At 39.3% G+C, this 23,928-nt stretch overlaps 3 protein-coding genes across 4 annotated transcripts; 2 read left to right on the top strand and 1 right to left on the bottom strand.

The window, feature by feature from the left end:
* Positions 1–3,390: 3,390 nt before the first annotated feature.
* Positions 3,391–4,963, top strand: LOC132909491 (apidermin 2-like). Its single transcript, XM_060964349.1, has 3 exons — positions 3,391–3,498; positions 3,970–4,225; positions 4,576–4,963. Exons 1-3 carry the CDS (start codon positions 3,487–3,489, stop codon positions 4,638–4,640), a joined length of 333 nt encoding a protein of 110 aa, XP_060820332.1. The 5' UTR covers positions 3,391–3,486; the 3' UTR covers positions 4,641–4,963.
* Positions 4,964–6,199: 1,236 nt separating this feature from the next.
* Positions 6,200–7,302, bottom strand: LOC132910141 (apidermin 2-like). Of its 2 annotated transcripts, none has more exons than XM_060965648.1 (3): positions 7,145–7,302; positions 6,830–6,995; positions 6,200–6,497 (listed from the first exon to the last, which is right to left on the bottom strand). In XM_060965648.1, the coding sequence occupies exons 1-3, from the start codon at positions 7,154–7,156 to the stop codon at positions 6,442–6,444; spliced, it is 234 nt and encodes a 77-aa protein (XP_060821631.1). In that variant the 5' UTR covers positions 7,157–7,302; the 3' UTR covers positions 6,200–6,441. The 2 variants fall into 2 exon arrangements, with proteins under 2 accessions (XP_060821631.1, XP_060821630.1); XM_060965647.1 differs by having other exon boundaries at positions 6,200–6,500.
* A 1,096-nt stretch (positions 7,303–8,398) lies between these two features.
* LOC132909458 (uncharacterized) lies at positions 8,399–12,567 on the top strand. The gene is made up of 4 exons (XM_060964310.1): positions 8,399–8,901; positions 10,241–10,523; positions 10,924–11,433; positions 11,904–12,567. Exons 1-4 carry the CDS (start codon positions 8,890–8,892, stop codon positions 12,167–12,169), a joined length of 1,071 nt encoding a protein of 356 aa, XP_060820293.1. The 5' UTR covers positions 8,399–8,889; the 3' UTR covers positions 12,170–12,567.
* Positions 12,568–23,928: the final 11,361 nt, after the last annotated feature.

The following is a 23,928-nucleotide window of genomic DNA, read 5'->3' on the forward strand; positions in this document are numbered from 1 at the left end:
GCGGATTACAAATGTCCTTTCAACTCTGTCAATCTTCGCTGCTAGAATTGAATTACGAATACGACTCCGACACATTAGAAACAGTGGACAGAGATCATAACAGGTTTCACAAGACTGTCGAATTAATTAGATGCCTTTGTCCTTCAAATGCAAAGACTTAACGGTATATTCTAGACCTAGTAACGCGACACAATGAGATGCATAGAACTATCCGGCGGCTTAGCGCAATATCGGCCACGATGTCGTGTACTCGTGCGAGCCTACCAACATGAACAACGCGCTATTCGCGTTTAATTCTCCGTTCGCATGTTAGTACACACGTTTCATCGATCCAAGGCCTGTTTGTCCGGGTTCATTTGCTGTCACAGCTATCGTCTATGTTAATAACGTTAATTGTTCGGACCACCTAATTATGGTTTGCCACTGTTATCGTTGTTATGTCGAGCGAAAAAAAAAATATGACGCGGGCCCGATCGTTAAGCGATTACATTTGAAACGAACTAATTAGTTTGGGAAGACACGATATTGGCTGTGTAAGTTGACAGAACGCGATTAACACGCGACGATAATGAAATCGAAATTGGTTGATTTGAAGCATTCATTCGGATAAATCAGGGATGGTTGTAAATGTCTCGTGAAATCGTTTGATGTCGATTGCGAATTCTTTGTTTCTTTGTCACGAGTATACGATGATATATACGACATAACGACAAATATACCATACTGTATAATCTAGAAATTAGATTTATGGTTTATTTTTACTGGAAATGAAGAATAGAACATATCAGATCTGTAGTCAGCTTGAGGTATTTTAAATAGCAAGGAAAAGTTTAAAAAATTCATTGTTCTATCGAAAGGTCAAGAAGAATTCAGACGACCGAACTGTTTCGACTGAAACGGAGTCCCCTCATCGATAAATCCGGTCCCGACGATGCATTTGCGACTATTTTCACTCGACCTACTCCCAATCTCAGAAATATTAATCGGAATCCCACGTTTCCACTAATAATCGCGTATCTTCCACGAAAGGAGTGACACGAGCGATATTGGCGCACAGAGAAACGATCGATGGAAGGGAACGAGATGTAACGTCACGCAAACAGGGCCAGAAACTTCCCGATAATCGATAGCCTTTGACACAAAGACCGGGAAAACCATTGAAAAGATGACGTCTGCGAATCAAACGGAATATTCTTGAAAAGGAATGCGGCCTCGCCAACTCTCGTCACAAAGACTTTGACTTTTCGATATATTCTCGCCTAGCCTCAGATTGCGATTTTCAGCGCACCCCCTGGGAATCCTCTGTTACCCTGGAACCACGCGAAATTCGTCGCTAGCCGTGAATTCTAGTTTTTTAGTCGATCTCTAACCGAAAGGTCACGTAAACGGGCCAATCGCAAATAGAACGAGAAATGGACGTCGATGGCCGGATTTCACTTCCGTCCGCTGGCAACTGCCATGTAATAGAATAATAAAATGACAATAGTAGGCCAATAGCGTGTCGTGCCATCGTTGGAAAATGCGACATTGTTCAGTGGCGAATTGTTCGGCGGCTTTGCGACTCATTAACACTGGTTTAGAAGTTGAAATTGTTATTGGTTTAGAATCGATTGAATGTCGAGTTACAGAGAACATTCACACGATAATATTGGCAGACGTGGTTAATACGATAACAAATATTAATGCATGAAGTTTGCATTGCCGTAACAACTCCTGCTTCTTCGATTATTCGAGAACTCTAAACGTGACCAACGTCGACTCGCCATCTCTTCCTCCTAACTTTCCACCTAAACAGCGGAAGCAACTTATACTGGGACGCGTTCTCTTCCTCCAAGTTTCCCCAATTATTCTATCAACGGAGAGAACTCTTCCCAAGTTTGGTGGAAGTGCAACGTTTCGTGGAAACGTGGCTCGCCATAAATTCAAACGGGGACGACGTAAAGGCTCGCAAGTCACCGCGATTTCCAACTTGACAAATCTGACACGCGCAATTACACCGTTCCAGACCGGTGCCAGCCAACGCGGATTCAAAGGACGGATCACCCATGGTCATCACGAAAAAACTGCTCGGCACGGTACGGACGAAATAAAAGGGCGCACGCGAAACGGCCAACCACCCTCTCCGTTGTTTTATTCGCACGCCATCGACGCTCGTTTATTCTTTACCATGCGGATTCTTTGCGAACAATCGACTCGTTGTGCCCACGTTTTCCAGAATTTGTAGCTGGAAATTGATTTATCCCATTTCGTTTTCCCTTTTCCCTTAACATGTATTGAGTCGTATATTGTGCTGCTAGCTGTCGTTGTAATGAAAAAAGAGAAATGTGATTTGATATCCTCGTGATGTACAGTACTGTGCAAAAGTCTTGCACCAAATGCTTATTCTTATTGATGTTTAATAAATGCCTATTTCTACTAATAAAAATAAAAGTAACTCAATTATTCTGTATACATATGTATGCACATTATAAAATCTAATTCAGGGATCTATTGAATCTTTATTGAAGCATTTCTGAAAAGGTTATGCATCAGGAAAGCCAGAAATAGAAAACATAAATAATAAATGTAAATAACGTCATGTAGAAATATTTGATTTCCTAAAAATATGATTAATTGCCATTATAAGCTCATCAGCATACTGTGTGATATCTAATACTTTTACAGAAACGGTTGTACGGTGTATTACACTTGATCCTTTTTGAAGGATTTCCCAAATCAATGTGTGCATCTACAGTAAACAAGTAACTTAAAAACAATACACTAAACGTAAAAATAACTACATTGCATTTTGAAAACACAATGGGCTCGTTATTCCCCTATAGCTTTTTCAAGCTCGTTAGACAACCGCTCAGCTTGTTGAAATTTCAACTCGCAACACATCGCGAATATAAACACGTCCCTTAATACCCGGAGCGTGTAAGGGATCTATTAAAATCGCTGGTTATTCCCACGAAAAACATCGTTGCTCTGATTATCCGCTGGTAAACCACGGATAATTCGGACAGAACAGAATTTCCCTGGCTTGGTCCCGGATTTTAACAATTACACCTGCGTGCAGCAGTTATTAACGTTTATCAAAGTGGCTGAAATACATGGTGAGAATTTCGTGGCGAAAATGAGCTTGGAACGAGGTGATCAGCGAATTTGCCACACCGTACGTTGCTGACCAACGCGAAAATTCTATTCCCCTCGCGCCAAACCGTTATTGTGGTAACAGGCCGCGCGCACACGTTTCGAGGCTGAAACACGTCTCCGCGTGATAACAGCACTCGTCCGTGTGACGTTGGACCCGGAACTCCGCTATGTCGCCTACTCTAATCCCGGCTGTCTGTGACCGCGCCCTGTCTCGTTTGTTATTCCCACTTTCATGCGGGGTTGAAGGTTGCATCGACGATATCCAGGATCATCGATCGCGTATATAAGGCGGCGTGTCAAGAGGGTTGAGCATCAGTCACCAGTCAGCTGAAGACAGATACAGCAATCAACATGAAATACTTGGTGAGATATATTCTTCTTCGAAGCTTCTCACTTGTATCAAAAGTTCAACTAGATTGATTTGATTATCTGATCTTATCACACTCTTTCTGTGTAATCTTGCGATCAGACAGTAGCTACCTGTCTCGAAGTATCACAGAAACATCAAATCATATCACTTTTTGTATCACTCTTTTTTTATACAATCTCTTGATCGAACAATAGTTACCTGTCTTAGACTATTACAGTAGCATTAGATAATTGCATGAGATTTTTTACCACAATTTACATTTACCTTGATATCTTCATATCTGTTCAGATTGATCTTGATCTTTACGTAGATCTTGTCTAAATAATTTAAAGCTCTGAACAAGTTGGGTGAAATACTGAAATCTAAACGATTTAAACAAGTTGAACGAAACTCTGAGACTTTATCTAAATAATCTATACCGAACTAGAACTGCATAACTCAAATCTATATCAACCACATCGCAGGTCGTCCTTGTCGCTGCCCTGGCCGTCGCCTCAGCCAGCCCTGAGCGTGAACGTCGTTCCCTAGGTTGGGGACACAATGGAGCAGTGGTGTTGGGTGGTGTGTTACCTGGAGTGGCAGTAGCTGGACCAGTGGCTCCTTCGGCTGCGGTTATCGGACCCGTCGCTGCACCAGCAGCCGTGGTTGGGCCTGCTGCAGGTGCTGCCGCAGTAGTTGGGCCTGCTGCTGGCTCTGCCGCCGTCGTGGGACCGGCTGCCGGTAACCGATACGTTCTATCGCTTTGAACTGCTTTGACTAAACGTAGTACTAAACTTGTACGTGAAGTTTGGTAATTAAAGCAGATTGACCAGCGAAGTATGGTAATACTGGTTATTGAAACTTCGAAATCATTTCGGTTAATAATTCTGACTAATTCTGAAGATTAACGAAATTCAATTTGGTAGTGAACATTTTAAATACAACGGCGAAGTACAGTATACAATACATTACTGTTTCGTTATATTATATCAAACTTCATTGTAAAGGATAATACTAAAGTATGGATTTATTAGAGTAGCGAGAAAAATTACATGGAAATAGAAATGTAAAATAAATTGTTTCTTTTGAAGGTTCGGCGGTGGTCGCTGGTCCCGCAGGAACAGTGGTGGCGCCAGGAGCCGGTCTACTGTGGTAGAACGTCAACCGTAACCCTGGATTCTCCAAGACAACTCGAACGATCTCTCTCGTGAACCTGAAAGCGGCTACTCATCGATCTCCATCCGCGGGACTTCGATCCAAGCTCAGCGTTGTTCGATAACAGAACACATCTCCTAATATCGAGAACGATGAAACAACGACAACTCTTTTTTATTCATAAATTAAATCTGTTCGATAAGAGTTACACGAACAACGCGTTCGAGTTTCTACGAGGTTCTTTCGCGAATTTTTCTCCTTGTAACTAGCCATATTCTTATTACGCTTTTGTACATTAATAAATGAAGCTCCACTGTACAGTCACTTGTTTCTACAATACTTTCAATTTCAAGTATAATCCCAATAGCCGAACCGAGACAACGACTCGTTTAAGTGAAGTTTAATACAATTTAACTAGCCATAAAAGTTATCTACCACTCGTCGTCCTCCGAAGACCAGTTGTTCCAGTTTCTAATTAGATTGTTAAACGCATTACCGCTGTTCCTCGGCTGTGACCGCTGCCAATGAAAGGACACGTGAAATAATGAATCCGGCGCAACTTGGAAGGCCTACCAATGGCCAAGAAGCTGCAACTTAGAAACTGCAATTTAAAGTACAACTACTTTCCTTGATTATGACTTGGCTTGTAAACCGCGTAAAAGCGACTGTAAATTGTAGACGAGGGAATTCTTCGAAGTAAATTTAATAAACGAGTACTTTAACGAGTACCATTATATTACTTAAGTCTGTGCTATGTTCTTTGAATCATTTTCAAGCAAATCGAATCTTCCTATAATTATAAATAATATATAATAATGTAATGATAGGATATTTTTTATATTCTCGCATACAAATTTTGAGAATTTTAATTCTACATTGCAAAGAATTGATTTTTACATTTCCACATTTTATTGAAAAATTAAACATCTGTTCGTTCATTGACACGAGAGGAAAATTGAGACACAAAAGTTTGAAAATTGCAATAGAGTTAATAATGAACAGCAACGCTTTAAAATTGAATGATACATATCAAATGTTTCAATTAATCATAAATAATTGGCCACATTTCGTCATTTGCAAACGTAGATTACAGATTTTGGAACGCAAATGACCGAATCAGACGTTATAGAGAATATGCCAACAGGCGTACATTGTATTACAACGAGGAAACATACTTAATTATCACAGTTCAATTACTTCTGGCATGAGATAATTATCAAATCGATTCTTTAGCTAAGCGACAACACCAACTGTTGCATTAATGTCATACATTTATAATTAACTGATTAATCATACCATTTGAGTGTTTAAACGGTGAATACGTTATTAACGCGTAGCATATATAACTACGATAATTAATATATAAATCGGAAGACCGAATAATGCCAGACATTCTGAATCGTTGGAAATTTTCTGGATAATACACATTTCAATTAAATTGTTTACGAGCGATTACACCGTCGATATATTTCGATTATGCTTCTTTTCATTTGTCGTATTTTACTAGCCTCACAAATTACAGGGTTTAATGTTTTCGAAGAAAAACAACGCAGGCAGGTATTTTTGTGGTTTTTAAAATAAGTTTATTATCTGATAGAAAAATTTAAATTACAATGGGAAGGGGGAAATGTATAATTTTCCATGGCGCCGATTATAGGGGATCGATCGGAGTTGCGGCCGAAAAGGGGTGTCGGGTGTGACCAATCGCCAAATTCGAATTTTTCACGATGAGAAAAAATTCCCATCGTCGATGTTCACTGTAATACTTCAGGTCCAGTTACGCCGGGATATTAAATAGTGATTTACCATCCTTTCAGTCCCCACGCGGGGGCGGCTAGGGCGGGAGCAGCTACAACTGCTGCTGAAAAAAAGAATAGAAAATTTACATTTAATTTGTACTGTTTCGTGCAACGTTGTAATTATTCATGGCAACACTACGGAGTAACCAAACTTCCATGAAAACATATTTTCGAATCAATACATAAATCAAAATATATTGACGGTACATAAATAAAAAAAGAGTAATAAAATCTATCGAAATGTTATTTCCTTAGAAAACCCTGGATATCGACCTGTCCATAGCAAGAAATAATCAGTTGTGCATTTTCCTTTATTATACGAATCTATTGTATTGTCTACTGTACACGATATTCAAATTTTTCTAAATTGGTAAAAAGCGAAGATACTTACGAGCCGCAAGGAGTTTAGGAGCAGCGATGGCAACGGGGGCAGCAGCGATTTTGGGAGCAGCAACCCATGCTGGGGCTGCGAGGGCTGGAGCCGCAAGGATTCCACGGCGTTCTCGTTCTGGTTCAGGGAAGGCCACAACGACGGCAACGATGGCGAAAAGGATCAACTTCAAACACAATTAAATCCTCTTGTTAGCATATTATACTTATACATGACACTCAATAATAATCATTAATATCGTGAACCATCGTGATTATCAAGGATTACAAACGATTACAGTTGGTATTTACAACCGAGTTTGCAAATCAATCTTACCAGGGATTTCATTTTGTTGGGTTTCTTGAGCTTCTTTCGAACTCGAAATAGCAAGCGACTGATGAAAATCCCAGCTTCGACTTTGTCTTTTATACTCTTATTTTCCAACCTATATCTACGCCGTGTACGTCATCCACCCCGTACGAACGCGTGTCAGTCGGTTTCATAGTGGCCAGGCTATCGCGGCTTGTCGCGAGCGGGCGTGGTCGGGGACTTGAATCCGTAAATCAAGACAGCGATCTAAAACGATGAACTCGTACAGCGCCAATGTTGCATCAGAAATCTCGATGGCGCGGGTTGCGCACGCAACGGCGCGCGAATGTTGCAGAAGTTTCGCGCCGAGAACGGGGCCACGGATATATTTGCATATTTTACAGCAGCTACGTATAGATCTTTTTTTCTTTTTTTATTCCACATGTTTCTTTTAGTTGTTCATATACTCGCCTCGTTACGTCTAACGATCGACCCCAAGGTTTCGGTCGAAAGAGGGAGAAAGAAAGATCAGCTGCGGTTGAATTTAGGGTTCGATTATAAGATGCAATTCGCGCGAGATGTTGCGAAACTGACTTTCGATTTTGCGTGAGACGGCCTTGAATACGCGGCGGTCAATGGACTAAAATGTTCGATCACCGATATAGGAAAGCAGGAAATGCTGCCTTGAAAGTCTAGTCAAATGTTACAACATACAAAAGCAATTGACCGTATCTACGCGCCACCAATTCCATTTTTTCACGTGGCCTCTATTTTTCCTCCCCGAACGCTATTTATTCCACGTGCGCGCGCTACTCGATAATATAATTTTATTATCCGTTTGCGAAACAGATTGCAAGGACTGCTCTCGTGAGCTTTCATCTTCCAAGGTGCCGGATGAGAATACATCTGCATCTAAGATGTAAATCATCACATCGTGTTCTTGATTTTTTTTTACTAAGATACTACTTGGATACGAGATAAATATAGAGTTAAGAATTCTTGGAAAGGATTCCTTCATCCTAGGAAAATCTTCAACGTTCGTGGACATCTAAATCTTTGCTTTCTGTGTAATGGATAGTGCATCTGTTCATTCTGTCTTCATTGTTTAATGATAAAAGTACACTGTATATCGTAGAATTCCACTTATCTGATCCCATCGGTGGAACAAACACTTCGCATAATTGCAGACTCTATAATAGAAGTCCACTCATTCTCTCCACTGCCTATAATTCCTCGCATAATAGCAGTTCGCGTTCAGATAAGTGGATTCAATCGACAAGTGTTCATTTAAACGGGCGCTAACTACAGTTTCGCTTCAATAAACGTAGCTGCATCGTAATCAAAGCTCGCCGTCTCGCGCAAGAGAAGAATCAAAGTACAAAGGAGTAACTTTTACTCCTCACCAAGCAAGCAAATTGCAAAACATTCCAAAATACGATTCGCATCTTAATAGTGGAAAGTGGTAGTCGGCAGGGAACTGGTCTGCAACAAGTCATAGCAATTGTGCACTCCGTGCATAGACCGTGCAGGCCAGCGTCTTTGTTCTGCTTTTCTGCGCACGGAATTCCAAAGAGTCTGTATCTTTGCGAGGGAAACAGGGCGCGGTGACCATTTTTCCTTACTCATCATCGGAGGTTATACGTAATGGACTATATAACGGTTCAAGCCGGTTCGAAATGGTTCAGTAGACAACGGTATACTGGCGGGAAAATTCCGCGGGATACAGAGATAATAAGAGAAAAGAAAAACGGATTTGTCGAACGGACCGAGCCATGAAGTTGCTGGTAAGCTGAGAAACTTTGTCGTAGCTCATCGAGCAAGTCGAAGAAGAAATTGTTACGAAAATAGAGGGAATCCGTGCAGCAGTTCCTGATGAGAAAACTTTAATCTGTTAGCTCGTAATGCACTTTCGTGTCGTCAGTGAAATATGAACGGGTCCCCGTCTCTGACCAATGTTTCATTGATATATAGAGCGCCGCGGTGTTAGCTGACAGTCGGATAATTGAAACGTATGGCCGCGTTCTATAACTTTGATTAAGATGGGTAATCCATTGATTCCGTTTAAATACGTCGCATAATTGTCGCGTTACAGTGATAATGGTCTGACAGTTATGACGGTGAAATTTCGTCACGTTAAAGTACGGAAATATAATAACGCGTAACAATTTATTCTCCTAATTGTAATCTCTGCTATGAAAGATCGATCTTCAAACTTTTTTTATCATTACGATTTCCTAGAATCTAATAATAGAACCGTATCGACGCAATATTTTTCAAAATTTTCTCATCATTACGAATTCTATAATTGCATCGCAAGTCCAATCATCGATCAGTTTCGATCGTTACTTAATACCTATGATCAAGGGAGCGAATTCTTTCTCTGAGGAAGCGCTCGTGGCGTTAAAAAAATTTGGCCTAATGCTGTCCACGTAGATGCAACGATGGGTGCAGCGATGACGTGTTCATGCGCGGCACGTCTGCCGGAAAACCGAGTTATGCAAATTCGCGATGCGTATGTGATTCTATCCGTGGCCACTGAATCGTGTATATGCGTGTCGGATATTGTTCTCGAATCAGCCGTCTCGTTAACACGACTCACGGCAGCAGATCATGTTTAAACTATGATCAATCTAGTTATCCTTATTACAGTCGACGTTTGTTAAATCCTCGAGAAGAAATAGCTGACATTCGTTAACAAAACATAGCTTCCATTTGGCACGAGATAACGCAGATTCGAATGGTAATTTCGAAAGTTCTCAACGTGGTTGTGAATAGCTGACGTTCGAGCGTTAGACTTGGAGAGAAACCGTGCATTTAGGACCTAAGTACATATACTCGATAGAATCGAGCTCGGCAAAGGTCAAAGTTCAAATCCTGATTCGTTAAATCAAATGATAGACTCTCTCTCTCTCTCCATGGTGTTGGGTAATACAGGAGGGTATGCGCTTGATTATCGTAATATTCACTGGAGTTGATGCGAAGGTGTTTTTAGGTTTGAGTTAATACCTGGGAGAGATATTTACGAGTAAGATTACAAGAAAGCATTTCAACTATTGTGTCGCAGCGTCCCACGTGATAGTTTCTGACGCTCGTCTTAATAAATCACGCCTTATCCGTTTTCAGTTACGGTTTGTGGCATCGATTTTCTTAACGTCCGTTCGCGCAAGCAGCTGGCCTTATCATGAAATAGTGGGCGTCGGACAATCGGCGGGACCATTGCTCGTTGCACCAGTTTATGGAGTCGCACCTGCGGTAAGCCTGTTACCCGCGGAACCGGCCAAGAAAGCTCAAACCATAGTTGCTGGCCCCGTAACAAAAACTGTTGTCGAGGGATCGTCTTCCGGACCAGTGACCATCGTGTCTCCAGGAACTCTCGCAACCAGCTCTCCATCTCCAACGACGCTAAGTAATTTATCATTTGGGATAAAAGTTAAGGCACGATTGTTCTTCGGGGTTTAGAAAGTTTAGAGAGGTAACGAAATAGCCAGGGTTGTTCAGAAGGATTTTCAATTCAATCTGAATATTTATGGCGCCATCAATTGAAGGCTATATTTAAAACTATTCGACTTACATAAACAAACAGTACCGGCTCTTACTATTAACATGAACATTTTACGAGATACATAAAGCCAAGAATTTATCTGTACCACGTTCCTTTAGCACATTACAAATTTAATACATCCATAAATTTGAACGTATTCAGGAAAACGATTACGAGAAAAGTAGATAAAAGTTGCTATCGTTATGAAAAGTTGCTAAAGTTATTATTTTGTATTTCTTTTCATTTCCTTTTCTTTCTTTTTTAGAACCAACCATTGCCTCAGCTGTGCCAGAAGATACAGTCCTCGTTAAAGGAGCTTCGGCTGGCGCGGTGACGCTAGTAGCGCCATCCGACAATTCAGTCGCTATCGCAGACACCAATAACGCAGCGTCAGCCGAAGCAGAAACAAAGAAAGGCGCCGTTGCAGCGTCAGCGAAGGCGGTTGTTGCAATCGAAAGCGCAGAAGAATCATCGACCACGAAAGCATCGACGAACGTCACGGCCACGGCAATTAGTGAAACAATAGGCATAGCGTCAGCGAACGCCGTAATAGGTCCCTCCACCGGGCCTATAATCATCGCTGGTCCAACCGTTCCACCGGTACCGGTGCCGGCTGGCGCTGAAGCTTCCACACTTGAAGCAGTGACTGCTGCTAGTGTTGCTGCTTCGGCAACCGTTGAATCTGCCAGCGTGTCTTCCAGTGCGGTCGCCAATGTGTCGGTTTCAAGCAACATAAGTGCTGAACAAACCAGTGATGTATCTGGTTTAGCGTCAGGTAAGATTTATTTCTAAATCCTTAAAAAAATGTATCTATACGTCTATATGTACGTAACAATTAAAAAGAGAAAATTCCCAGTCTTGATACATATATTATATATAGTAATTGATACATATATTTATCTATAAAGACAAAGGATATTTGTTGAAAAAGAAGGAGTAAAAAGTCGATAAAACGATATTAGACATTTCATACGATAGAGAGTAATATTTAGGGGCGCGTTATGTTGAACGAACTTTGTCACCTGTCCTGTTCCACGATACAAAATGGAAAAGATACTAGCTGCTAGAGATCGTTTTGTGATAGGAATCTGCCTTCGAATTGATTAAAGCTTCGAGCTGTAAACAACCCACTAAATCAACCTCATCTAGAACCTGGAAGATCAACAGTAATTATGTTACTGGGACCGTGTGACATCGATACTATTTACATATGCTCTATTCCAATGTAACGAAATTTATTTGCAGATACTACAGAGCCAACAAGGATCGAGGGTTCAGCATCGAGCTCGAGTACGGTGACGAGTACTTCCGGAAGTTCGACGGCCTTCGCATCAGCGAGAATTAATTTGATTTCACCTCTAGGTACGATCGCACTCGGCGAGACTCCCTTAAGTAACGTTGTCGTATCAACAGGAACAGCACCGCCCGCGATAGTTTCCGGTCCCTCGGGGTCCGTCTCTACCGGTAGCGCATCCCCATTGCTGCTTAAGGTTCCTCTGTACCATTTGTAGATCAAACTGCTTATTCCCTTGTACGTCCGTTTCTTTACTCGTCGCTTGTTGTTTCTGTAAAAGAAAAATCAAATCGCTTGTGAGAAACCGGTCGATGCCATGCGGCCATAGAGACAGTTGATTGGCGAATCGGGCCTTTCTAAGGTGGGTTTTACACGAGCTAACGTGGCTAGACAAGCGCATTCGTTGACATTGCGTTGGCGATCGCGCCGACACGAGACAAGGAAGGGAAAAGTTGTGCAAGGACAACCACTGGGACCAACGCTGCAAGCGGTTGGCATTGATGGCCGCTGCGTTATTTGCCTGTGTACAATCATTGAATACAATAGCTACCACTTTTCTATATCTGTTTGAGTACCTCGATTTTTGTATTTAATAAAACCGTGCATAAGTAAGGAGCCAGTTCTATCTGTTTTCCTTCCTGACTGTTTTCCACCCCGCTAACTTGTTCTTTTCGCAACGATACTCGATAACGTAATAGAAACGGGGACACGTTGATGCAACTTTAAACTGCAATTGCAATTTCTACCAGTTTCGTTGAATTGTTTATAAACCAGTTTTGTTGAATTGATCGATATATATGGAAAATCTCTTGGAACCTCATTAGCATTGAAATGAGACACGGTTACGGCTTTGTTAGTAAAATTTGGAATAAATCCGAAAATCTGTATACATGAAACTTTTATATAATTATTTTTATAATCTCTGCGGAGAGTATATTTGGAATAAATATCTTGCAACTTCTATTTTCATCTTCAGGCTTGTTCCGAACTTCATCGATATAATCGCGTCTCTTTAAGATTCTAATTAAATTTTCAAATGTTTTGCACAACGCACAAATATGAGACGTTTTTGTATACTTATAGTATACAAGTATAGTAGTATTGTATAGTAATTGCAGATAGTTCCGTGAATCATTGCATGCACGACGTACTTTCGAGCTTTGGCACAATCTATTTCGTGTTATCCTAAGCATGTTATCCTATAATTACGACGTCGATGAATTTCTGTATTGTTACAAACAACAGCGCAGCGATTTAACGAAGTTATATTTATCATGTTTATCTAGTTAGTCGACTTGCGATTGGAGCGATCTGGCGTATGGCGCAACCTGTAGTTTGGGTTAAATCATGGCAAACAAGCCGAACCTAAACTGTACGATTAAGCTTGAAACTCAATTATTACCAGGCGGCTTTCACTAGGCAAACGAACTTTGTGGAAACAAGTCACTATAAACTTTTACTCTATGTTAGATTGCAAACGTTCGCGTATCTGTTCTATGTTTCAAACTCTTCTCGATCATTCTATATTTCTTTGTGTCCACAAGATGAAAGTAATCATTCGAAAACAATTTCCGTCCTGAATTCAATTCTAACTCATTATTAAATATGTTAATAGATAGAATTTTAAAAAGTTATAATATGTATTCTTTACTGTCCGTGAACTTATTAATATTCCATACACTTAATTATCAACTTGCATTTAAATCATCACCGTGTTTTACATAGTTTATTTCAAGAGTAAACAATTCAGAGAACTATTTATATTTATTTTATTCATACTTATACCATCTGATATGTAATTAATATCATTTACCGAGTTACTAGTTGCCAAAGGTGTGTTGGATTGCATAAAAAGTGGTGGTGGCATTGTAGTAGTTTTTGATTCGTACGTCTGTTGAATGTTTAACTCCTTCGCGATTTTACTGGATGTTGACCGTAATTGCGGTAAAATTACATCCTTAAATACCGATAGAATTTTGTTGATTGAAACATTTTCAGTAACAGATTCGGTCATCTGAAAAATAAATACGAGTACTTTAATTATTTTTCATTTAATATTGATATTTTACTGCTGTTTCCTTTTTTCATATCACCGTTAAGAGACGCATGAGTAACGATCGAAGATGAATTATATATTTTATCGTTGAGAATCATGTCATGGACATTGGAGTGACGTAAATTAAAAACAAGTTAACTCGTTTAAATTGCAAAGTTTCTCGTGCGCTCGCGATACGTTCAGCATTTCTTGCATGAACATTATGTCTCGTTTATTTCAGTTTAAACCTTTGATGCTTCATTCTCGGTTATCAAAATCGTCGTTCATTTTTTCTCTCTTTCTCTCTCAAAAGCAAGCTACATGCATTGCGATTCAGGCAACTTGGAAATGCGAATTTACATACCTGCAGTAAAACGACAAGCAATAAACATGAAAAAGTAAATTTTCTTCCGTTCATGGCGAATACTGCGGAGAAATTCTTCTGATTCTATTAAGCGACCAACACGGCAGCAAGTGAATTGAAACGTCTTGAGCTGCTATTCTCAAAGGTTCCACTTATATATTTAATTAACTCGTAAATATTTTCGCGTAAATGCATAATTTTTATCTTTGTACGTGGATAACGATAACGCGATGAGCACGATGCATTATTCTCACGGCTTTTATTAATTTATTAAAAGAAATAGAAACAAGTATAGTTTGATTATAGTTGAACAACACGATTGTTGAACACCTGAATATTCCTGAAATGAAACTTCCGTAAGATTACGAGAAACTCTGAATAAGAGAAAGATAAAGGACGGCTTTACGAGTGGATATTGTCACGTGCTGACAGTGTGCTTTCATAACATTTAAGATTGTCGATGAGAAAGGACACGCGTTCGTACTTTTCGAGAATAAGCAACCGATCGTAATTCAATCGAACGAATAAAAATGATAGGCTCGTTGAATCGCGGTAAAATGGTCGCGATGTTGGAATATTTTTTAATCGACGCGTCGTACTGGTCTATTGATTTTATGGAATCGAACGAGCCGTAAACAATGTTAACTGGCGTATCGTTTTATCGTGGAACAACAACTTTTTACGAAAAAGTTGGAGCACGTTGCCAGGTACAGTTGCGACAAAAACTCGTTACGCGACGTCGTTTCGTCTTTATCGTTTTAAGTATACGATATAACATAATTCTTCTACCATTTTTTCCTCTCGATTTTATTTAGTTTCTCGTTTATATGTTATGTAGAAAATTCGATCGCTAGAACTGGTATTTGACAGAAGATCGTGTGAGGTCGGCTGCCATTAAACATACTTTGCCCGATTGATTCGTTTTTCACCGTCGAGAAATATAAATGGCGCTCTAATGAATCGCATGAAAGCACTCCCAACGAGAATCCGATTATCCTGGCCCCGGGGTGAAATTCTATGGAACCCGACGAAATCATGATTCGCTGCAATTTTGCCCCCATCGTGCCCATTAAATGAATGTTACACCTAGGATCGTGCCAGTTAAGTGAACAATACCTGATTCAACGAACGACATAAACATCCCTAGCAGAATGGCGTCGTTTAATGAAACGCCGTTGAAAACGTAACAAAAGAGACTCTTTGCAGCGGAGTATTTTGCGTGGAAGTTGCGTCCTTCTCTCCTTTCACACATAAATCACGCACGGAGCGTGTTTCGCATTCATCGATAATGAGTTACTATTTACAAAAGAAATTGAAACTTTAATTATGATCGCGAACAAAGAGCTCGACAATATTTTCAGCTTATTGAGAAGCTATTATTCGGTAAAACGCCGACTATGACGTGGGATTGAAACGGTAACGTCTCTCGAAAACGTTTATCGGGCCGAGGGGGCGCGACAATGATGCTGCACGACGGAAATTAATTCGACACTGGCAGCCGACACTCATCCCGTTCTTCGTCCGATTGGTGTGTTGCAGCTCGTGTAAATACGGCAGAGCGCGCCGCCGAACGAGGACAACAATGAATCCCAATAAACGGGGCAATTTTACGGTAACACGGAGAAAAACAGAGAGAGGCAATGCAGTCGCGTTGGTAATTCTCGTAATGGCGTAACGCGCTCCGAGGGAGGTTGAATTCACTTTGCGCTAATGCGCTATCTACGACAACGTAGGTCCTAGAATTCTCGAAAATGATATCACGGCCAAAATGACAATTTTATCATACGCTGAAATCAACCAGTATGCGAATAATAACACATTTTCATAATTTTCGTGGTGTACACTTTGATATGCCAGTCGGACTCAGTCCCGGCACCACATGAACAATTAAAATTCTAGGTTTGATATTTAACGGGACAACAAGCGATATTAATGGACGAAGTTTTCGAAATGGACGAGCAGAATAAATTTGGAAGCGGAAAGGAAGACTTTGATGGATGCGAATTTCTGAGGTGAATTTGAAGGAGAAACGTGATTTTCGCCTGACAAGGTGGCCCGCGGTGAATGCGCTGAATTTGTAAGTCTCTCTCTCTCGCGGTTAGATAATAAATCGCTGTCGAATTGGCTACGAGAAATGCCTTTAAATATCATTGTTCTCAGCGAAAAGGGAAGCTGAACTATTCTTCGTGGCTGACAGCACCGCCGCGCTCATATCCTAGAGAACTTGTTGAAACAGATCAACGTCGATGCTGTCGAATATCTGAAACGAATGGACGTAACGACGGGACAGCTCGGAATTGTTCAAGACGTGAAAGTTCTTGGACGCAATTAACATTGACACCTTGGCCGACCACGCACGCAAAACTCCACCCACCCTTTGACTCGTGCTCGTGGGGCTCGTTAACGAATTCTTTTCTCTCGTTATCATGAGATACTATCGACTCAGTTCACGGACAGGAGACACGAACATTATCTTCATTGGCCACGAGGAGATTCGACATCAAAGGTCGTTACGGTAGATTGCATGGAATGTCGTCGTTGTCTTGGAAAAGATTGCCTTTAAAACGAACAGAAGACGAAAGACAGGGAAGAAAGGAAATGATAAAAGAAGAAAGATATCAGGTATGCGTGACGTGTGTTTGTTAGCTCGTAGAAATACAGCTAGAGTCTGAGAACGAGCGAAATTTGTCAAAAGTAGTTACTTTCGAGGAAGAAACCCAGTCGTTGCGTGATATTTCGACGTCTCGATCGGAAAACAGAAGCTTTCGACGTGGTAGCGATACGTAACGCGGCCGGGCCAGTCAGAAACACAGATTCATAGGAAGTTCGTGACTCTGCCAGCATCGCGGATAACGCGTCGACTTTACGCTCGGAATCTGATAACAACGGAAGTCCGTGAGTAGGATGTCAGCGGAAATGGGGTGTACACGCGTTTAACCAGATTTTCGCACGCCGTACGACGCGTTGTAATATGCAAGACGCGATCTATCTTGTTAATTGGACTTTCTTCGTTTCGGTGTCGTTGAGTCCTTTAAATCGACGAGTTTCGTGATTGTTTTGAAATCGGGACGAATTAATGTAAACTTTCAGTACGAGGAAATGTTCGTTACTCGAGTAATGAATGGTAGATGAACGAGACAAATCGAATCTCTTGCGAGTGAAAGTATGACAGATCCTATCTGCTATATAGCATTCTTCCCTTTCTTCGTTTTACGAGTCCTCAGCGTCGTTTTCAGCACTTCTTATCGATCTTCAGCGATTCCAACCATCGGTTTCCCATTCATTCTCGTTACGATCGTCTCTACCCTTTCTTTACTCGTTTAATTTGACTTTCAAATAGCATGGCAACCGTCGAATCCCACCTCCATTAAATAAACGTTAACTTCTGATTTTATATCACTTCCTTCCTCGTCGAAGAATCGATCGATCAAAGTCTGCAGTAGTTCAATTAAAAAGAAACGAAACAGGAAGTATCTTTAATTCTTACTCTTCCACATCTTGATCTTGTATAATTTTTTAAATCTCAAGTTATATCGAAATTCTTTACTGCTTGAGGAATCATTTTCAAATAAATCGACCTCGAAGTTGATTGATTAGTTCTTTTTTCATCAGTATAATATTTCCAAGGGCAGAGTACTTTGCTATTACACAGTAGCGAGCGCTTTTGTGTCGAGCTTAACTGGCGGCTTATCGTTTGGCACACGGCAGACATCGTTGCCGCCCGTGATTGTTCCGGTCGGCAACCTCGTCGCGAGCACCGACTACGGAAGCACGAGTAATCTAAACCATACTGAAGATAACGGAAAAACAATACCAGGGCGACACCCTTGCCACCGTCCGGCCGATAAATTTTCAGCCAGCATACCGGAAGGGTTATAGGCGGACGGCGTACTCGAATCCCGATAAGGGACAGACGTTTAATCAAGGGCACCAAGCCAAATTAACCAGCACCGATGCCGCCCCGCTTTGCCGATCACCGCCTTTATTAGTGCCCTGACCAATAAAGCCTACGCAAATCTTGATAAATAACGATAAATCATACATTTTTTTTTTTTTTTTACGAAATTATCGACAAAGAACGTATTGTATTATTTAGTATTATTTAGTCTCGTAATCAAAGATTTGTTTAATTTATTTATTTTAATTTAATTTATATTGAAATGATATACTATAGGTAATTTACATATTTTGTATCTTTGTATAAATTTCTTTGAATTTCTCATAAATATCCACGAAATGATTCATATTTCTATATAAAAGAACGAGAGAAAATCATTTTGAACTACCATAATTTCGTATTTTTTTAACTGTCATAAATGTTCCTTCTCTTCTACGGTAAACTGTAAGTCAAACTGTGAGAGTAATTACTATATCGCATCGTAATGCATATGTTTACCTATATCTTGCGCGATTGTAATTTGCCTTGCATTTCGCTTAACTTATATGAGATTGTATAAATCGTAACTTAAAAATGGTACTCTTTTGTAGTTTAATTCATGTAATATCCGACAGCAAACGACCTACGCCCGTTAAATAAATAAATAAATTTGGTTTCATTTAAAACGGACGGTTTTTCAGGAGCATCGGTTTCATTGCAGGATTTTTCGTTACCGTTATCGTTTTTCAAGATCGCTTTTCCTATCAATACCGATACACGGAGGAATCATATTTTGGTTCGATGTATCTATGATGATAGTAATATTTTTTAATTTATAGTAAAAGCAGTGGAGAGAAAATCCGTATCGAGTGATCAGTATTTACCCGAGAAGAACCGTGTAACTTCTACCATATACGAGATCAAGTGTGAGAATGCGGGCGTTTCCAGAAGACCAAGACACTTCGAAGGATATGCTAATTAAATAAAACACCAGGAAAATTTTACTGCGAACATAGTGCAAAAGAAATATGAACAAATAATTCGCACGTCTGTTTGCTCGATTGATCGATGTTTTCAGGGATGTCGGCTTCAGCTTGTTACTCTCAACGCAACTAACGATACGATGACGCGTTTGAAAAAGCGCCGGAAATAGATGATTCAAAAAGAGGAAACTTGGAAAAATTCGTTGAAAGATTGAAATACGTGCGAATGAAACGTTTAATGCATGTACGCAACGTATCAGTTGATTCAAGGGTTTCGACAGATTATTATTTCGAACTGCGTAAATATTATTCTAATACGATTATCGCAACGTACCTACAGCAAAACGTTCAGAGTTTCTTTGATCCGTTTCCAAAACTTTCACGCTGTGTTATATACGTTGTGTAGTATGCGTTTTATGAATATGACCATTATTAAAAGCTGACTCCCTCCCATCGAGCCCGGGCAATTACGCGTAATTGCGGGCCGGTAATTAGTAATTCCGTTTCGTGGGTCGCATCTGTTTAGCCATTGCGAGCTGAAGAACGGTCATCGTGTTAGCGCGTCGATCGTGGAAATGGTATTTAATGGACGAACGGTTTCGTCCTGAAGCCGGTTATAAATTATATCGGCCATATTATGGTATATTCGTCTCATAACACGATATGTTGTACGCGATGGCAATTTGTTCCCCATTATGCCCGGCTTGCAGTGCTTTCTATTACACATATAACACAGAATTGTACTTCGTCGTGTTAATCAGTTACCGTGCAAACCTCTCAGCGAACTTGTCATATTACAATGTGTAAAACCAGTCGACTGGTTAATTAATCGCACGAAAGAAACGGTGGAACGTCGATGAAGGAAGCGATAAATTTATGAGAATCAACGTTCACTTTCTAATATCTGTTTCTAGAAAATGTATTCTTTAGTGGTGATGAAATTCTTTCAGGATTGTAGCCGGAAAGCACCAGGAATTTCCTGCGGATATTCTGCGGAATCTGGGCAAGAACGGAAGTCGGATACGGAAGTCACCGCTTTAAATAAGCCTGCAGTTTGCTTTCGCTTTGAAGCAGTGAGATAACCGTGTCTCATGCCAACAACTCTCCTACCGCAATGTCATCTTCTCGTCACCCCACTTTCTTACTTCAGTTTCTTCCTTCTACTCGACCTCCGTTTTAAAATCTTCGATCTCATCTTAACATTATCCGATTCTACTGGGTATACTTGTTTGATTTGAAAAGAAACAATTTTTAAAGTAACGAAATTGTAATAAACTTCTACCATAAAAAAACAAAATATTAACATTCATATAGAAGTTTATAGCGACATACAGCTGCAGAACCGGAAGTGGTCGTTGAGGATTGGAATTCAACATGTAGAACAATATTTAAGTGTATGGAAAGCGAATTTTAAAGCTATGAAATTCCGTAGCGCGTTTCTATAGGTCGTATAGATAAACAAGAAAAAATGGAATTCCATATGCCGATGTGGCCGTAAAAGAATCGGTGAAAGTCGCGGAGGAAGCATTTGCCGAGTTCGAGCGCGTCGCCATCCTTCGGATATACAAGCAACTATCTCGTTCACTCGGGATTGTAGCTAACAGTTCGAAAGCACGATTCCTACGTTTTATCAACGGGTTTGTGTCCCGGCTAAACTGTAGTCCTGATCTACACGGAAATATAAATGTCATGCGACCTGTTGCGCCCAGTGCTTGCTCTGTTTGCACACCGTCGGTGTTACACAACCAGGCAAAGTTAGGGGTGCAGTTACCCCACGGAGAACTTTGGCGACATCCTGAAAATCTCACCTCTAACGATCGCTGCCTAAGTCATCGAATATGTTCAAAACTGTACGTAATTCTCTTCTCTATAAAATTTTCGAATAATCGGCATGAATGTCTTTAAGAATTTAAATATTTCTGTTCTTATAATTAGCTTCCTTTCACGCTTCTCTTCTAATTAGACTTTTTAATATAAAAGTCATTGGTCACTTCTGGTCTAATTAGACTTTTAAATGTGAAAGTCATTCGTCACTTCTGGTCCAGTTTGCATTTTGTTTTTATAGAATGTTGTTATCTTTTTTAAATTGCTAATAGTAATGGAGTAAAAGTTGTTATAAGATAGAGGCAAATATCCAAATATTTATTACAGGTAATCAGACGTCTTATATATAGGTCGTACGTTATGATATGCAAGTTGCTGAAATCTGCTTTTAGTTTACGACACGTGTTCCTTATTCCTGCATGTGTTCGGAGAGATAGATGGTAAAAAAGGTAATAACTAGTAGACTTTCGTATAAGCTTCTCGCGTGTATTTTCTCATAAAATCTTGACGTCCCTGAACCATCTCTTTTTTAACCTTCCCTTTGATCTTAAAAAAGGAAAATCGGCGTGCAATAATTTTTCCATTTATAAGCACGACCATTTTTTGTCGATAATACAAACTAATTTTCTCGTCTAAAATTCCATATCCGATTGACAAAATCGAACATATGCGGATATGTCATCACCACGTCCCAACAGATCGTGTGCTACGACGATTCTAAATCGATTTGTAGCGTTTACTTTTAAAAAAGGTTGTGCCGATGCGCGTAGTGAGGATGTACCGAGCGACTCATAGGGAGTTTGTGTTTTTAATATTACTTTCATTTTATTATGACGTAGGATATAGATGAACGTACATCAAATTGATGCACTCTACTGTGGTGTCAGTGGAGACGTTGATCGATTTCGTGGAGCCTTGTCGATCAGTATAACGGGCACATACATTAATGCAAGGAGTTCTGAGATTCGAATTGCATCAACTTCGCGGAGGAAGAGTAGAAAGTTTTAAAGACGGATATAAAATTCTGTTTGTCTGGTCCTAATTAATCTGGGCGACTGCTAGGTTTCCTTAAAACTCTCATGAACTTCTGCAACCACTTTCGCCTTATAAATCTTTAGCGTAAATAATGGGAAATTATTATGAAATTTTCATCTAGTCAGAGATAAGATTATTTACAGATGCCTGGCTCTGGATTTCGTTAAATATTTAACAAGCCGAATTATACGCAGCAGAGCAAAAAGTCAATTTAAATTTGCGGTGGAAAAAAATAGAAAGAAGTTTGTATAACGGTACCCAATGGTAAAAGTTGTAAGTCATGCCAATTTCATTTCTGCTTACTGTCGAATACCGTTCGCCACTCCGAAAAATGAATTTTACTTTAACGTTACTTGAAAAGTCGTTACCGTTTCCTGTGGCCAAGTTGTGGCGGAAGAAGGAAGTAAGAAAGAGAAGTTGTTAACTTTGTTCTATAGTTGAAATCAATAAATCTCTACATGGTGTGCAAGCTGTATAACACTTTGATCTAATATTCATAGAATATCATCGCGTATTTAATTATTAATATTTTAAAAATAAAATAATAAAATGAAATTCTAAATAGGCGAAAAATAAATCAGAACTCATTTCTGTTTTTTTTCTTCTTCAAGCTAATAAAAAAGTTATATTTATACTGTTCCAAAATCTTCAAATATTTATATTGAAATATTCATTGAATAACGTAATATCGTTCTAATTTTTAAATATTAAAATTTAGAAAATCGTATAAAAACATATTGTTTTAAATTTCAGATATTTAAATTAAAAAATTCGTCGGAAACCGTTATTTTATTTAAGATTTCAAACATTTAAATTGAAATATTTATCGAAAATTGTCATTTTTTATTACAGAATGCTCAGTATTATTAAGTTCCTAAATCCTTAATTAGGTTGCTATTTACTTATGAAAATTGTTTAAGTAGGGTAATATACAAACGAAACTAAGCAATTTCTACCGTCTTCAAGAATACCATTTAACGATCGATATTTCTTCTTCTAGTAAGTGATGTTATTTACAATGAATTACTTCATGTATCACAAATGTTGTAAAGAAACATCCATACTTAGACTTTGCAACAGACAGTTTGAAAAAATTTGATTAGACGAACGAACAGACTCAGTTAATACCTAATAGCCAATTTTCTAATAAATGTATTTTGATGTTTTAAGTAAAACTATGTGGTTTGGTAACATTTGGTCAAAATTTCATGTCCGTCTTATACTACACATTCAGTCCTTTGGTTTTTGTAAAAATCTAATGTTACATTTTGTAACTTCCTGTATAATTTAATTTTAAAATCAAACAGTCGAATTCGCGAACGTTCTGTGGAGAATTACAATGCAGAACAGACCAAAAAAAGAAATCAGTTATTGTAGTAGAATAGCAATTGTTTCATAAGCATTGATTGTTTGTCACATGCTTCAACAAACAAAACTATAAAATATTATAGGCAGTATGATACAAGAAAATGTTTAAGGAAGGAATGTATGGAGGATCTGCTCTTGGTGTCTTCATATCCCGTAATAAGTAGCTTAAGGATCTAAAATGTAAAAGTAGTGGACAGCTCCCAGAGGAAACGTTAGCTTTGTTAAAAACTGTAGATATAGGTAAATATACATACGAGTAGCTGTCTTACTGATACTAATAACGATAACATTTTTCGATAAATGTTATTCATTTTCTGTATTTATTTTTATATTGATATATGTTATCAGTTTTTTACTTATGTAATCCAGTTTTTGTTTTAAATATTTCGAATTTATATAGTATATACTTTCAAAAATATAAAAAATCTAATTTATCTTTAATAATCTATGCAGCTGTAAATTGAAACATAGTTTTTCGCGGTTAGACCAA

Source organism: Bombus pascuorum, chromosome 8 (genome assembly GCF_905332965.1).
Source record: "Bombus pascuorum chromosome 8, iyBomPasc1.1, whole genome shotgun sequence".
NCBI lineage: Eukaryota > Metazoa > Arthropoda > Insecta > Hymenoptera > Apidae > Bombus > Bombus pascuorum.

Excerpts from the sequence above, each read along its gene's own strand:
- LOC132909491 (XM_060964349.1), top strand. Across the intron at positions 4,226-4,575 it reads CGTCGTGGGACCGGCTGCCG|GTTCGGCGGTGGTCGCTGGT; the intron begins GTAACCGATACG and ends TTTCTTTTGAAG.
- LOC132910141 (XM_060965647.1), bottom strand. Across the intron at positions 6,501-6,829 it reads TCCTAAACTCCTTGCGGCTC|CAGCAGTTGTAGCTGCTCCC; the intron begins GTAAGTATCTTC and ends TCTTTTTTTCAG.
- LOC132909458 (XM_060964310.1), top strand. Across the intron at positions 10,524-10,923 it reads TCCATCTCCAACGACGCTAA|AACCAACCATTGCCTCAGCT; the intron begins GTAATTTATCAT and ends TTTCTTTTTTAG. Across the intron at positions 11,434-11,903 it reads TGTATCTGGTTTAGCGTCAG|ATACTACAGAGCCAACAAGG; the intron begins GTAAGATTTATT and ends ATTTATTTGCAG.